Below are 17,293 nucleotides of genomic sequence, written 5' to 3' on the forward strand. Positions count from 1 at the left end.
TTAAAACAAAATATCTATATTAGATTTTTATTTGTTGTTTGCTTTTAAATGTATATAGAATTTAATAAGACATTAGCTTTGCGTAAACTACTAGTTACTAAAAGTTACTAGGAAATAAGAAAGTTTCAAAAATATTGAAATTCTAGTAACATGGCTACGGCGAAATTGGTAATAGTAGTGCTCTACCTTTACCTTACCGACCGAGATTTGATGGTAAGTTACCAACAGAATTACCGACAGTAAAAAACCTTTTGCAGAAAGAATTGAATGAGTCGTTTAATTGCTCATTAATTGCTCATTAAAAATTTCTAATTGCTTGCTTTAATAGATAATTATTTCATTAGTTATTATTATTTAAAAATCTTCTCGGTCGGTAAGTCGTATTACCGACGGAGAAGATCTTTAAATAATAATAACTAATGAAATAATTAATTTCTAAGGTGAGCAATTATACGAGATAAATGAGCAATTAATGAGCAATTAAAAGACTCATTCAATTCTTTCTGCAATAGGTTTTTTTACTGTCGGTAATTCTGTTGGTAACTTACCATCAATCTCGGTCGGTAAATCGTATTACCGACGGAGAAGATTTTTAAATAATAATAACTAATGAAATAATTAATTTCTAAGGTGAGCAATTAAACGAGATAAATGAGCAATTAATGAGCAATTAAAACACTTATTCAATTCTTTCTGCAAAAGTTTTTTTACTGTCGGTAATTCTGTTGGTAACTTACCATCAAATCTCGGTCGGTAAGGTAAAGGTAGAGCACTACTATTACCAATTTYGCCGTAGCCATGTTACTAGAATTTCAATATTTTTGAAACTTTCTTATTTCCTAGTAACTTTTAGTAACTAGTAGTTTACGCAAAGCTAATGTCTTATTAAATTCTATATACATTTAAAAGCAAACAACAAATAAAAATCTAATATAGATATTTTGTTTTAATTATTAATTAAAGGAGTTTAATCGTTAAGAACGATTGTCTTAGAACAGTTACAGAGAAAAGACTTACTAGATTAAAAAAAGAACCGATATCATATTGAAGCTAGAAAGACCGGAGAAAAATGGACAAACAAAAAGTCAGCATCTGATTGAAAACAAAAAACAATTAAAAACTTATGTTATGGTAAACTTTATGATATGGTGCCTAGCCGGCCTGCCACTAAGATGGCTTTTTTGAATATTTTTTTCAGATGCATGCGCCAATATAGTTGCTCACTCGAATAATCGTCTTAATATTCATTCATATTTAAGTAAAATGTTAAAGTTTAAGTATGTACAATATATTTTTAAGAAAAATTATAATTTTATCATTAAGGAATCTTTACGTAAAACATACGAACTTTCTTTACATACGGCTGATAATTTTAAAACATCTAGATAGTAAAGTACAGCTCTTATATACGGTAACGGTTTAATAACAGACTTCGCATTAATTTCTATTATATTATTTCTGTAAAAATGTTTTATTTGCCATAATCGTTCGCAAAACGATTTACTATATCTGTTTCATTTATAATTGTACGAGCGGAAGCGTCAACGGGAATAAAGTTAAAACATGGTGATCGAGTGTATACCATATTACTGATCTTGGTAGTTAAGGCACGATTACGTCAAACCAATCGACTATGAATCACTATGCGTCGAGCATATCGTATAACTTGTCTTTTCAAGGTTCTGTTCCTTGATCGCTCTCATCTCGCCACCAAACTGTGGTATAGAATTTTTCTATGAAAGTAAAGGAGTTCGTTGGCTAAAAGGGCTAAAATGCAATTGGAGATTAGCTAGACGTTTGTTTGAAAACAAATAAAAAAATCCTACATATATATATGTCGTTACGTGAAATTCAATAATAGCAACAATTAAGAATTTTATTTATGAATAAATAGAATGAATGTAATGAAATAATTTTCATAGATCCATGTTTAGAAGAAGGTAAAATGTATACCTCGGTGGTGGTCATTGGTAACTGGGTCAACTGTAATCCGACGTTTGTATTAAAGTTGGCTAGTGCATTCGCAACGGGTTTACCATACCATATCTCTCTGTTTATGAAACGTTCTCGATGTATACTATTTTCTTTACAATCATCAACGCGTTTATAATAATATTGCAGAAATCTTCTTAAATACGCATTTACTTTTCTTTAATTTTATTGTCCTTCTTTTCGATTATCTAAACATCGTGTAATTATCTTCACGGTGGAGCCGGTGACGAATCAGGATAAATCGTTAATGCTTTATGAACAAATGGAATGTTACGTAGGTGGAGTATAATCTGCATCTAGGATAAAGTTTAATTACGACGATCGTACCATGCATACAATTTTTTTTTTACATGCCAATAATTCAAATCCAGAACTTACGTAGCAAGTATATATCAAAGGAATCGGTTCTCTCTAATCCGATACAATACTAATGCGTAAGGAATACACGTAAGACTGTACATACTACTTTACTTACTTACTTTCCCATGACCATATACGATGGTATTGATACATAACGGAATTTCGCGAGATTATATAAATAATATACTTTTCTATCTTATATAAACTAATATATATATATATATATATATATATATCAGAAAATACCGTCTCTACTATTCCCTCTTATTGGTAGATCATTTTTGTTTCAACTGGCACGACGAGACTGCAATGGAGACGAAAGACAGTAAGCGTAAATGATCTTCCTTCCCTCGTGGTCTCGCATTCATCATTAAAACAGAATGAATTTACTTCCTTCGTATTTAATGTCATACTTTCTGAAATAAAAATGATTCCGTTATATTCCTGGTGACAAGAATAATTTTCAAATATTGCATATGCCATCTTCGCCATTTTTAATCACATTTCATTCTATTCTTGCTTTTTAAAATAGATATTATACCGTCAGCAAAGTATTTAAAACGCGAACTATTCTTCTAAAACGTAATTGATTTCATGAAACATTTATTTTTCTTGAATTCATACCAAACGCGGATTCGATGACGAATCCTTAATCGTAAAAAGAGAACAAAACTATAAACAAAAAAACTATTTATCTTCCTTTCTCTTTCTCTCTTTGCGATCCCCGTTAACGCGTTAGAGAAACCGCAAAGCGTGCGATTTATCTCTCTCTCTCTTTTCTCTTTTCTTTATAGTGTTTGCCGCGTAGGTGGTTCCTGACACACACACACACACACATACATACATACACGTACACTTTTCTACCGAATGATCTTGTTGTAACGTCATGCTTCGTGGAGGGAGAACAAAACCTGTTCCTTCCTCTCCTCCCGTACCTTTTTTTCCTACCACCCCAACCACCCTCTCAACCCCCGCCTAAACTTCTTTCTTTTTCATCATCGAAACGTGCAGGCTGCATGTCTATGCCAACCAAGAAAAATATGCACCGTTCAAAACATCTACGTGCATACATATATATATATATATATATATATATATATATAGCTAAACGAACTAACATATTTATACACATGTAGTATGTAGATTATGGTTGTGTCGTATGCGTTGAGTTTTATCTCGAATATATTTAACGAGTCCTCTTCATGCTCTCCAGATGATATAAGAGATTAATGCCACTGGCACTTTGACCTGAGGATATTCGAAACCAGATGCTACGACGTATTCGAATAATTCATGCATTTTCTAAAAATGATCATCATGAGAATGGTACTGTAAAATGTAGATAGATGTTCAGCCTAATACTACTGATCGAATTCGAATTTGATCAGCACTCTTGATACCATCTATAAAGTATAATAATGTACCCATTTACAATTTGACTTCCTTTTCAGTCTATCCAAAACAATTTATAAACGTCACGGTTACGTGTCGGAAGTATCACTTGCGTCACCGACAAATTCGTGTCCGACATTAGGAAGGGACGGGATATCTAACTCATAAAACGTGCAAAAAGTATTATCAAAAGTATTATCGTTAGAAAAAAAGAAATGTTTTATACTCTGTAGTGTTGCTTCCACCTGGTCAAACAATAACTCCAGACTACTACTACCAACAAACAACAGTTAACCACAGTATACAATGAACTGGAACAAAAACGGAACAAGCCTCGTCATTTTGCAACATGACAACGCTCGGTCACGCGTTGCTTTAGGCACGTGTGAGAATGAGAAACTGTCCCTTATGAGGTGGAGGGGGAGTTTACTCTCCGGATTTGATCTATCATCGGATTACCAGCATTTTTTTAATACCTAACAACACTAGTCGTCCTAGCCGAGGGAAATGTTAAGATTGAAAGAGGTCCGAAAATGCTTAGAAAAAAAATTCCATGCCCAACACAAATCACCGTGGGGTCATCCTCAGTCTACCTGGAACGTCATTAACAAATAATCCCAAATAAACGGTGATAAACTATTAAGAAAAGACAATCCCATGGCTAGCGTTTGTAACAAGATCTTAGAATTACGGGGGAAAGGGGGGAAAAAATAGGAAAGGGGGCTGGGAGAACGGGGCACCGAATGAATGTCCACAACTACTAGCTGCTACTAAACGTTGTTCTCCAACTTTCCCTGAGTGAGTGAGAATAATAACAGGAGGAGAATTGGAAAAAGGTTTGGGTTGTGTGTTCTCGGCGAAGAGGGTGGTGGAATAACGCTTGCGCACTGATACTTTCGATAGAATTCTGTTTAAAGATGGCGTTTGAAACTTGGATACTACGTCAGTCGGTCGTTAGAGTATCAGTAATCGTCCGTCCGTCGCGACGTGAAAGTGTTAGGGACGATGTCGGTCGTCGTCGTGGTTGATGAGAACAGCAGGCAACTACTGGCTGTTCGAACTGGACGTGGAGGACGTACGCGGAGTAGTAGTAGATCGTCGAGGGTACTCGAGGAGGAAGAGGATGCGTCTGTCGCTTAGCCTCGGGACAGGGAGATCGTCGTCGTCGTACAACAAGTAGAAGAACAACGTAACAAGAGTACTGTAAGAGTACGCCTAACCCTTTCGTTCTAGTCTACCTACGTGCTTCCGAACAAGGTGCAAAAGGAATAGTTGAAGGAGAGAAAAAGAGAGAGAAGCTGGCAGTGGTGGAAGAGAAGAAGAAGGAGGAAGAAGAAGAAGAAGAGAAGGAGGAGGAGGAGGAGGAGGAGGAGGAGAAAGAGAGGAGAAGGAGGAGGAGGAAGAAGAGAAGCAAATTGAGGAAGAGGGAAAGAGGAGTCAGCTAGGAAACCGAAAGAGAAACGATCCATGCGCTCAACGCAGCCATGGCTTCGGTTAAGGTGGCCGTCAGGGTTCGACCCTTTAACAAAAGGTGTGTGCATCTATGTGTGGGTGTGTATGTGTGTGTGCATCTGTAGGTATAAATGATTTTGAATTGGTGAAACGTCGAACCCGAAAATACCTTTTATCAACTTCGTTCTATTCGTATTTTTTTCCTTTTCCTTGTTTGTCTTACACACGTTAAGAGTGATAGACTAAACAAGCAAGCAAGCAAGCTAACAAGCAAAACAAAATTCAAGGAAACCCGAGTTTTCTTACGTATCACAAATGTGATCCACCACCTGCAGGATATACTCCTGCACGATTACTTTGAAATCGTGCACTGGTGTTGAATATGTGCGAATGCGTGTCTGTTATAATAGAAGAGAACGAGAAAAGAAAAGGGAAGAGAAGAGTTAGCTGTTATTGCCGCTGTCACGTTATTTTTTGTTGTTGTTTTGTTTTACAGAGAACTGGCCATGAATGCGAAGAACATCGTGCAGATGGACGGCAAGAGAACTCGTATCTTTGGCACCAAGGTATATTCTTCTTCTATCGAAATTATCCGTCTTCCCCTCTTCACCACCCTTCATCCCCAATTCTCAACTCGACCCTAAACTCATTCCAAATGATGCCCCCCACTATCACCCCCTTATAATTATAGTTAGTATGCGTGCGTGTGTTTATATGTATGTGTAAATCGGTAACGGGTCAAACTTGAATACGGGCCGACTTTTCTTTACTCTCTTTCTTTCTTTCTTTTTCTCTCTCTCTCTCTCAAACTCTTTTGCACGATCCAAGAACTGTTATTAATAATCGAGGTTAACGACTCTCGCCTTCCTTTCAAGACGGATCTGTCTCTAACTTCGTTGCAATTTAATGCATTTTCAATCCCAACTACCGAATCTATTATTTGTTATTACAATGGATAAGTATTCGTAAACCTATCGGTTATTAACGTATTCCCATTGGAAATACTTAAAATATTGAATCTTTCTTTTTGCAATGTTGTTAGCCGATTTTAAATTCCAATTCACTAACACTAATATCCCATCAAATATTTTTAAAACTTTAAAAATACATTAAATTTCTTTCGGTGCAAAATTCCCCTCACCCACCATTGCATATGAATCCTTGCAACGGAGGAAGTAAAAAATGATTATTCATGTTTTTACCCGTTGTCTCTTTTTCTTTTTTTTATTGTTATTGACAAATAATAGTCTAACATGCGACCATCAGTTATCTGCGTCTTTCTGTTTTGTTCTTAGTTTGACCACGACAACTCGTTACTCGTAATGTGTTTCATGTTACATCAAATGTATATATACCGCCCATACACGTATTTATTGGTGTACATATCTTTCTCTTTCTATGTTTCTATTTCTTGTGTACATAAAATCTATAAACGTGTGCATGCATGCGTGCATTTATGCACGCGTGCGTGTGTGCACTTACTCGACGTTATTGGAGATCTCTTATCTTGGAATCCAAGTAGTAGGATAGAAATACTCGCCACTAATCGGAGAAAGTGAGAAAATCCATGAACAAAATCGCCTTGCCTACGATCCATAGATTTTTTTTTCAACTCTTCTAATTAATAGAGAGAGAGAGAGAGAACAAAATAAAAAAGAAATTAAATTCGTTTCAAGATTAATCTGCTTGTAATTATTGAAATAATAATGATATCTAAAATTGGCCAAGAAAAGATTTCAAAATAAAATCGTATTCTGAATCGAATTCGAATGGTAAAATTAAATCGTTCGATACTAAGAAAGTATTTTTACGCAGTTATGTTTGTCCGTGCTTGGTCTGTATGTGTGTGTGTGTGTGTGTGTGCATGTAAAAATAAAACAAATTGCAATGCATTATTATTCACGATCGTGAACTTTGACACGAACTCTATCCTATCGATAATAATTATAATAAGAGTAATAATATTGATTAAAATATATCAAGAAACTGTTAAACTTATATTTACAGCAATTGTTGTAACATTTATTTGTTTCGTTGCGATTTAAAAATTTCTCAGACACCGGGTAGCTGCAAGGAAATCGACCGAGAGAAATACAAGGACTTCACGTTTGATCATTCTTATTGGTCCTTTGATCTAACCGACGATAATTATGCCTCCCAAGAAGAGGTGATTATTTCAATTATATACATATCAAACGTCTATCGTTTTCTTTTTTTTTTTTTTTAATTATATCGATCGAAATGAACACCATTAGAATTGTAATCGTGATTTTTGTACGTATTCGTTTGAAATATTTCAAAGTAACTGAGATAATTTCGATCGTAATAAATCAAAATCGATTTAGAAATGAATTGAATATAGAACAGATAACGCAGAAGTGTGTTTTTTAGGTTTTCTATGATCTTGGTACGGACGTTATAGAAAGTGCCTTCGAAGGCTATAATGCCTGCGTATTTGCCTATGGTCAAACAGGATCTGGGAAAACCTTTACTATGATGGGTTCACCGGTAAAATATTACAAATTCAAACAATAATATTAAAAAGCAAGTTATAGAACAATTTAACGATCCTATGTAATCCTATGAAAAAAAAAAAATATTAATTAAACTCTAATATTTTCTTGTACGAAAAGAAATCATATAAGAAAGAAAAAAAATCATATTTATATAAAATATAATTAATAAATAATATAACGAACGATCTTAGGAGTCTCAGGGTTTGATACCAAGAATCTGCAAGACGTTATTCGCGAGGATGGCCGCTGGGAAAGAAAGTGGAGCATCGTACAGGACGGAAGTGTCCTTTCTAGAAATACACAACGAGAGAGTAAAGGACCTATTAAGGATAGATCAAACGCAATCTCATTCTTTGAGAGTACGAGAACATCCGAAACGTGGTCCATATGTTCAAGATTTATCCAGTCATTTGGTCTATGATTATTCGGATATACAGGTTAATAAATCAACGTTGCACATTAAATAAGAAATGACCGAAATCAAGACCGTTAGAGAAATTTGTTTTAAATATATTTTCTAAAGAAGTATATATATATCATATAAATCACTCTAATGATAATTATTTGAATAGGAATGCATGGTGAGAGGTAATACGCACAGGACTACAGCTAGCACAAATATGAACGACGTTAGTAGCAGGAGTCACGCGATATTTACAATAACATTTGTACAAGCCGGCTTTTCCGAAGGCAATATGCCTTCGGAAACTGTTTCCAAGGTGCACCTCGTCGACTTGGCTGGAAGGTAGTCAATCCTTCACAACAATTGCAATCAAATAAAAAAGCAGAACACACAGAATTTTATAATGAAAAAATGCAATCAATTATATGCAATGTTATGTTGTCGAGTTTTCCTGCATGAATGTATTCGTCGTTTGGTTCCTGTTGTTACAATTGAACAAGCTTCAATTTCTTAAGTCGATTATACTTTCTGAATAATATTAGAACAATATGTTATTGTGTGTGTGATAGAAAAGAAAACAGACAGAAAGTATAGAAACGTTCGAAGGTACAGGAAGAACCCTTTAACATTGCAAATAATGATTAACTAACTCCCCTCGTATTTGTAAAACATAGTCTATTAGCATTATTTCTCTCGTTCTCTCTCCCTGTATTTTATTTTCTAGCGAACGTGCTAACGCGACCGGAGCAACGGGACAACGACTGAAGGAGGGTGCACACATTAACAAATCACTGGTGACTTTAGGATCTGTGATATCGGCATTGGCCGAGGTTAGCTCATCGGGAGATTCTTCTTCTTCCAAACGAAACGTTTTCATACCGTATCGCGACAGCGTGCTAACATGGTTGCTCAAAGATTCGCTTGGTGGAAATTCGAAGACGATTATGATAGCAGCTATCAGTCCTGCTGATTGTAATTACGGGGAGACCTTGAGTACTCTCAGGTATGCTAATAGGGCGAAGAATATAATCAACAAGCCTACCATCAACGAGGATCCTAACGTTAAATTAATCAGAGAGTTGAGAGAAGAAATTCAAAAGTTGAAGTCCCTCATTGGGAAAGACATGGCAAGTATAAATGATCTAATTAATTATTTGAACGTGAGTTGATCGTTAAAAGAATGATGAAAGATCAGAATAAGAATATTAAAGAATTCGTAAGTTCGATCACAATCTAGTCAATCTTTGTACAGAGCATAGAAAGACCACCGCAGGTGCTGTTGGCCCAAATCCACGAGAAACAGGAACAAGAAAAGGTGCTGACCGAGGAATGGACTGAAAAGTGGCGAGAAACCCAACAAATTCTTCAAGAACAGAAAGCTCTTGGTCTTCGTAAAAGTGGAGTCGGGGTTGTTCTAGATTCGGAGATGCCACATTTGGTTGGCATCGACGACGATCTTCTTAGCACCGGTGTAACGCTTTATCATCTGAAAGAAGGAAAAACGTTAGTTGGAACCGAGGAGGCTGCTACCACGCAGGTAGCAACATTTCAATTAAACAAAACACACATTTGCAACTCGCCAAAAATACTTCATTCCTCAAACCTTGTCCTTCTGTTAATGCGAAACACTTAACAATTAATCCTCAAAGTATTCTCTTGTCTAATTGAACAGGACATTGTCTTGACCGGTCCTGACGTCGAGCCGGAACATTGTGTAGTGGAATTAGACAATGGTGTAGCAACCCTACACCCTCTTTCCCCGCACTGCTGGATCAACACAGCCCAAGTGGACAAGCCTACTAGATTATCGCAAGGTTGTATCATCCTATTGGGTAGGAACAACATGTTTCGTTACAACGATCCAGCGGAAGCGGCTAAGCTAAGGAAAGAGGGTGGTACAGGGAATGGAAATCTACAGTCAACTGTTGTCAATCTTTCGAGATTGTCATTATTGAGCTGGAGCGTATCGGATCTTCACGCTTCTTCTTCGAGCGACAATCTCTTGAACTCGAGCGAGGATCTTCGTGCCTTGGAAGAACTGGAACAACAAAAGGCAGCTTTGATTAAAGAGAAGGAAGATTTCAAGGTTGGTTGGTACCTTTCATTCGTCCTGGGTTTAACTGTGTTCTTCCTGACAAAGTCCTATCGTATCAATTTGATTATATTTCTGTTTAGAGAGAGCAGGAAGAACGCGAGGAAAGATGGGCAGCTAGGAGAGAAGCCCTGGAAGGTGCCCAGCGTGATTTGGAGAGAGAATGGGGTGCCCAATGGAAGGAATGGGCCGATGCCATTGCTAGTCTCGAATCCAGGCAACGTGAACTACGTACGCGTCGTCAAATCCTGGAACAAGAACGGCGCGACGAAATGACGCAAGTAAGTGACTCCTCGGATGCACCATCAGCGGATTTAAATGTTATATCGGTCAAGTATCACTTCTATCTGGTCCTCATTGCTCTCGGTGTCCTTATTTGCTTGTCTGGCAACATCATCATATACTCGCACGTTTGTCCTTTAAATATGTGATATTATTGCACCTTTTGTTTTATTTTTTCCTTTTCTTAAACTACTGTTAAACTACACTTTTTATTCTTTCTTCTTCTCATTTTTTTTCTATTTATATCTACCTACCTACCTACCTACCTGTCTGTCTGTCTGACTGTCCGTCCGTCCATCTGTCTATCCCTTTTCTTTCTCTTCCTTGTTTTAGACAAGACAAAAATAAGCGTCGAGTATTAAAAGTAGTATTTTGTAAACTACTTAGGTTTTGTTCTAAAGGTGCCTTCAAACTTTGACAATTCTTTAATCTCTAACTGGTATGGTGAACATTTTATTAGATGAATATTATAATGGAGGTTTATGGAACCCCTTAATTTACCAGTCAGGGATTAAACAAGTATAATATAAACTCCTTAATATATGAAAACAGAATATATGAAAAATATATCGCAGGATAACGAAAAGATTAACAACGACTGCCATAATACAAAGAGTTTGTCTCGTTTGTTTTTTAATAGAAAAAGGAACAATATTTTTTGTCAACTATGTTAGAATTCATGTGATTATTTATTAGATTCCTATGCAGGTCTTAGGGTATCGCGATGTGATCATTTAATTAATTATTTTTCTTTTTTGTTTCTGTTTGTTTTATTTTATTTTATTTTATTTTATTTTATTTTATTTTGCCTGTTTCTTGTTTATTTATATTATTATTAATTAGAATTTTTATCCAGACGATTAAATATAGTCGCTGTAGTAGTTCATAATATATAAAAATAGAAAGAAAAAAAGAGAGAGAGAGAGAGAGAGAGAGAGAGAGAGAGAGAGAGAGAGAGAAAGAGAAAGAGAAAGAAAGAAAGAATGAGAGAATGAGAGAGAAAGTGAGATGTGCAGTAGTGTCCTTGAACTGCAAATACGGCTGAATATACTAATTGTAGGCTTCCGGTGCTGAGGAGGGCTATTGTCGGAGAAATGTCATTCCGTGGATTGTTTAAATATCTTAAGTATTTTATAAATATATATATATGCAAATATTAGTTTCATCATTTTAACTAAAAACGAACATCACTTTTTTGTTTGTATATATAGCACTGGCCTTGTTGTTTTATATCAGGGCTTCTCAAATCTTTTTTTTTACTACTTGGTGAACGAAACCACCTGTCCCTTCCTCCCCCCGATCCCCGTTTACTCGAGCAAATATTTTTACAACCCTGGGTATAGACTTTTCGCTATCATAAACTCACAAGCTATACTATACGTGTGCTGTTGCTAAAATTTTCTCGAAAAATTGATACTTTGAGAAGCCTTGTTCTATATATTAATATTTATATTAGATTGTTTCTATGGGTTTGTTATGCGAGAAAGGAAATAATTATTATCATTGTATAACATTATTATTATTACTATTAATGTTATTAATTATAAATTATTATTATTAATATTGCCGATATTATTATTATTATTATTATTAATTATTAGTTATTAGTGACTATTATTATGATTATGATTATTATGATTATGATTATTATTATTATTATTGTTGATTAATAAATTTTTCTCACTGTACCAAAATTGGCTGTCGATCTTCTACGAAACGTTTCTTCTGTTTTTTCTTTTCTTTGTGTGCACTTTTTACATACATATTTTTATATTTCTATATATATATATATTATACACTGACACTGTTGAATTATTTTTCTACATGATTATTATTGTAAAAATTAATGTATAATCCCGATTAACAAACCCAATATTATATTAGTTTTGTTCGTAATTGTTTCTTCTTAATTTATAATTTGGGATCAATCTTTTAAGTGCATCAAATGTTACGCGTTTAAAAAGAAAGGTAATGTAATAATAGCAATTTGACGCATGATTTCTTTTTAATTAGACCGTCATCGTCATCGTCGTCATCATCGTCCTCGTCGTCGTCCTCGTCATCGTCGTCATCTCAAGGTCGCACGATAATTTGTTAGAAAAGTTTTATACACCAATGTCGCTGTTAAAAAATATTTGACAAATATTTGTATGCATTCAATTGATCGACATTGCATCCGGTTGCTGAAAAAGTTTATGCTGGTTTAAAGACAAAAATTTATGTGTGTGTATATATATATCAAATAATATAAATAATCAGCATAAATTTTCTATGCAACTTGATGCCAATATGTCTTATTTGTCCCATAAAAAAGATTCCCCAAAACATTTCTAAACATTGCTAAACGCGCGTATCCAATTAATACAATTAAAAAAATATTTGACAAATATTTTTTCTATGCACCATCAAATCTATCTGCAGCAACGCACAATGCAAATGCACAAATAATAACGTGGGAACCTGAGATCCACTTTTTATCCCATAAAAATTCGTTCATATTCATGTATAAAAAAAAAAAGACAAACAAACAAAAAAGCACATAAACAAAAGATGGTGTGTGGTAGGTAGAATTATTAATATAGTAGTTAATTAATATTAATTAGATTTATATATTACTACTACTACTATTATTGTTATAATATATCCGGTGGCATCTTAAATATGATTTCTCTTGAATTATTTTTTGTTAACGCATAGATGTATTGTGTATCGTATCCAGGTAGAAAGTTTATGTAGGGAAGTCGCCTCTCTACGCACAACATTGCAGTCCAAGCATCGTCAGTTACAAGAATTTTCAAATAGTCACGAACGTTCGCATAAGTTACATCATCGATGGGAAAAGGTAAGATCTATGCTAGACAACAACAACACCAACAACAACAACGACAAAAAAAATATATATATATATATATAATAATAATAATTAAATTAACATCTATTTGCAAAATTACTTGTTGCATGTACTAAAATGAAAGATGCTGTTGTTCTCTTTTATATTTGATGTTTCTATTTCTTGACTACACACTTATACGTAACTCGTGTATATGTATATATTTTTGCTAATAGTTTCATTAACTATGATTATTAACATCTTTTTATTTTTTTTCGATGTTGAACCGAATGCGAGGTCCGTCGAGGTTCGTCGAATAATTTAATTTTATAGAAAATAATTGTTGATTATTTTTCAGACTGACGAGGGTGGTGGTGGAAGCGATGGAAGTTTGCCAGAATCTTGGTCAAGTTTGAACGATGAGAAATGTGTTGATGCTGTCAGAGAACTCGTCAATCATCACGTAAGCATTTTCCTGTTTATTCCCGTTCTAAAATATCCGAATTCTTTTCCCTGAAAAATTATAATTAATGTCAATTCTCGACACACACTGTACGTGTAGAAATTTGTTCAAAATAACTTATCAATGCTTTATTTAAAGATTTTTCATCGAGAATAGTTTCAGTTTGTTCTGGTTTAAGTTAAGTTTTTTAGGATAAAACTTTGAACTCGAATGCATGCCGCATTTAGTATTAAATTGAAAAACATATTAACATTGTATACAATTCCTGATAGAAAAAGGAATTAGCAGTACTGGAAACAGAACTGCAAAGCAAGATGAAATCCTTAAACGAGCATCAGAACAAAGTAGATAAAATGGAAGAGGAATTGATGGAGATAGCTAAAAAACAAAAGCACATTTATAATTTAGAAGTAAGTAAAGATCAACCTAAAAATTGATTATTGTTGTCAATAAAAAAACGATTAACTAATCGATATTTTAGCAGGAAGGTGACGTATCAACGAAGAAAAAAGGGTTCTTAGCTAAAAGATCTCAGGAACAATTGGAAGAAATAGTTCGACGTAAGCAAAGTTTATCGTTAAATTTAAAATGTGCGTTGCCAGCTTCGCCGAGTGAAAAAATGTCGAGCGGAGACGAGGTGGTATCCGGTTGCGAATTGAAATCGTTTCAAGATAGTTGTAATAGAAAATTGCAAATAGCTTCGGCACTTAGTATGCTACCTCAGGATATACCAAGTTCCGTAGACACTGGTGAAACGTTTCACACGGCTGCCGGTGATTCGCCGGAACCTCGATTACTTTTTCAAGAAGTCATAGAACATAATCGTGACAAATTGGAAAGAGAAATGAGCGATAAGGAATTAAAGAAGCAAGAGGAGGATAAGGAAGAACAAGAAGAACTAAGGCAAGAAGAAAAATTACAAGAATTGCTCAACGGTTCAACGAATTTGTATTCAAACGTTAAAGAAGAAGAAGAAGAAGAAAAAGAAGAAGGAGAAGAAGAAGAATGTAGGAAATTAAATAACATTGAAAGAAAGTCTTCCAATGAAAGTACGAGTAATACTGAAATTAATAAAGACGACAATGATACATTGAACACGCGTTCCTCGACAAATTCTACCATGGAGAACGACGAGATCTTGCAAGATTCGTTGGAATCACCGATTCAATCGAATCCTGCAATGAAAAGATTGAACCAAAGAATAGCACGTCAGAGAATGATGGTGATGAGATGTTTGGAATCTAGTACACCATCTAAGGAAGATCTCAATCGTCAGATATCTATCCTCCAAGATTTTCAGAAGCAACAGATCGAGTTGGAGGTATCGTTGTTGGAAGATGAACGTAAGAATCCTAAATCTTTAAGTAACGAGGATGATAGATTATCGACTAATAGCGTTGTTGGGGATGATCGTACACAAATAGATACTAAATCGTATCTAGATTTAACGTCAACCAATAATTCTGCTACACTTTTGACCGTAGCTACTACGAGATCTCATCTATTCAGGAACAATAGGCCTAATAGCAACGAAGAAGATGTTACCTCCGAATCGATGGTCTCCAGAATATCTTCCGGACGTGGTTACTCTACGGTCTATCTAACCGTAAGCATTTTTCTTGTTGATTTTATAATAAATTGTAGACAATCTAAAATATATAATAATATTCATTAATTATGTATATCATCTTAGAGTCAAAATCGTAGCGATCGTTTGAGCAGTCCTTACTCATTAACGATTACGAGGTCTTTACCATCGTTAATAGCAAACGATGGTGATTGTGACAGCGTGATCAATATGATCATTAGCGTACCTTCATACGTGATACGCGGAGCTGGTACTTACAGTCATTACGAATACGAAGTTAGAATTGTAGCACAAGATGACAATTGGACGTTGTTGAGAAGATATAGAACTTTTCGAGAGTTGTATATTTCGATGAGTAAGAAGTACGGTTGTAAGGTATCTATAAAATATTTCTTTTTTTTTAAATACTCTTATATAGCAATTAACAATAAATATTATTTTATATATTTATATATACCTCGTATATGAATTTGTTTTAACAGGTTGCAGGAATACGTTTTCCTCCTCGTATTTTCTTTCCAAGAAACGAAGTGGTCGCACGACAACGTAGAAAACACCTCGAGGAATACCTTAGACGATTAATTCAAGTCTGCTCTAAATTACCTCAGTGCAAACCGTTATATAAATATAATGGTAATTTGAGTAATATAGATAAACAATCCTTATTGGAATTTAGTTACTTTTTCAGACGAGGTACATTCGAGAGCAGCAAATACGGGACTAGTTAGAAAGTTTATGTGTACGATGATGTGTTGGATGGGGGGATACATACATACATACCACATACACACACACACATACATACACACACAATGGTGTCTTGTTTATCTCTATATAATTTCTCTTGTATTTTTTATAACGATATTTATCGCATCGAGAAAAAAACACAAGGCGCATATTAGAATCGAAGGAAATATTTTGTCTGTAAAGTATTTAAAAATATGCAACTAGACCAAAATACAGGGTCGCTTTCGGGCTGCCTTAAATTCTTAAATTTGGTTTTTTACAAATCAGGATTTAAGTTATTTTTTTCTTTTTTTGTTAACAGACTAATGATTCATACGCTTATTGTCTTGTTTTTCTTCTTCTTCTTTTTTAGATCGATCAAATCGCAAGCCTAGAGTTTGTAAAAACTGCAAGCCTAATTACGAGAATAAAATATAATCTTGATAAAAGTTAAAAATCATTTTTAAGAACTATCGGCCAGCCTTGCATATCGACGTTTGCAGGTATGCAAAAACCCAATGCGTGTGTTTGTTATTTAGATATCACTCTCTGTTATCGTTTTTTTAGAAAAGAAAACGATGAGAAAAAGAAAGAAAAAAATTAAATAACGTTTGGATACAACATAAAAAGATAGAATTGAATATTTTACAGTAAACACGTACAATATACTATTAGAGAACGATATATATATTATTATTTATAATAGTCATCGTTATTACTTTTTTTATCTTTCAATAACTCTCTTTCTAAAAAAAAGATTTTGAATCGAAATCACTTCTATCGCATAATATTCATTCGCACACTTTTTTCTAAATTTAATATTGTATTAAACAAATTTAATTTTTATATATATTTTTTTTCCTTGTTTTTATTTTTCTTTCCTGTTTTTTTAGTTTTGATCTTTTTTGTTTTTTCCTTATACGATCACGACTGATAATTATCGACTGAGAATTGTAGAAATAAAATTGTCTCCTCTAACTACGAGCGGATCTAATTACTTTTATATCGTTAAGTTATTTTATTTGTATTATTATTAGCATTATTATCGTGTTAGGAAAGCAAAGAGTATCAGTTGCATTGGAATACAAGGGTGTAGTGTCGCTTCGTTAAGGTTCTTCCAAAAGATCGCTTAGATTATTAAAAAATAAAATAAAATTAAATTAAATTAAATAAAATAAAATATATATATACACAACG

General features: G+C 34.3%; 1 protein-coding gene and 2 long non-coding RNA genes across 8 annotated transcripts; 1 reads left to right on the top strand and 2 right to left on the bottom strand.

The window, feature by feature from the left end:
* Positions 1-1,367: 1,367 nt before the first annotated feature.
* LOC106791794 lies at positions 1,368-4,605 on the bottom strand. 6 transcript variants are annotated; one of them, XR_001382234.1, is made up of 4 exons: positions 3,971-4,605; positions 2,599-2,768; positions 1,954-2,282; positions 1,368-1,767 (listed from the first exon to the last, which is right to left on the bottom strand). It is a non-coding gene; the product is annotated as an uncharacterized LOC106791794 (long non-coding RNA). The 6 variants fall into 6 exon arrangements; XR_001382229.1 differs by having other exon boundaries at positions 1,954-2,288; positions 3,971-4,603; XR_001382231.1 differs by lacking the exon at positions 3,971-4,605 and adding an exon at positions 3,777-3,963 and having other exon boundaries at positions 1,954-2,288.
* Positions 4,606-5,103: 498 nt separating this feature from the next.
* Positions 5,104-16,205, top strand: LOC106791792 (kinesin-like protein KIF16B). The gene is given in 17 exon segments (XM_014757723.1): positions 5,104-5,275; positions 5,693-5,762; positions 7,253-7,363; positions 7,588-7,704; positions 7,904-8,149; positions 8,285-8,457; positions 8,840-9,242; positions 9,368-9,652; positions 9,788-10,201; positions 10,291-10,488; positions 13,209-13,331; positions 13,678-13,782; positions 14,055-14,192; positions 14,264-15,388; positions 15,476-15,745; positions 15,853-16,063; positions 16,066-16,205. Coding segments are annotated over 17 exon segments (4,065 nt in total). The 5' UTR covers positions 5,104-5,228; the 3' UTR covers positions 16,095-16,205.
* On the bottom strand, positions 13,749-16,078 carry LOC106791795. The gene is made up of 4 exons (XR_001382235.1): positions 15,828-16,078; positions 15,629-15,749; positions 15,328-15,431; positions 13,749-13,832 (listed from the first exon to the last, which is right to left on the bottom strand). It is a non-coding gene; the product is annotated as an uncharacterized LOC106791795 (long non-coding RNA).
* Positions 16,206-17,293: the final 1,088 nt, after the last annotated feature.

The sequence above is a fragment of the Polistes canadensis genome, unplaced genomic scaffold (genome assembly GCF_001313835.1).
Source record: "Polistes canadensis isolate GaletaPanama2010 unplaced genomic scaffold, ASM131383v1 scaffold_343, whole genome shotgun sequence".
NCBI classification, from domain to species: domain Eukaryota; kingdom Metazoa; phylum Arthropoda; class Insecta; order Hymenoptera; family Vespidae; genus Polistes; species Polistes canadensis.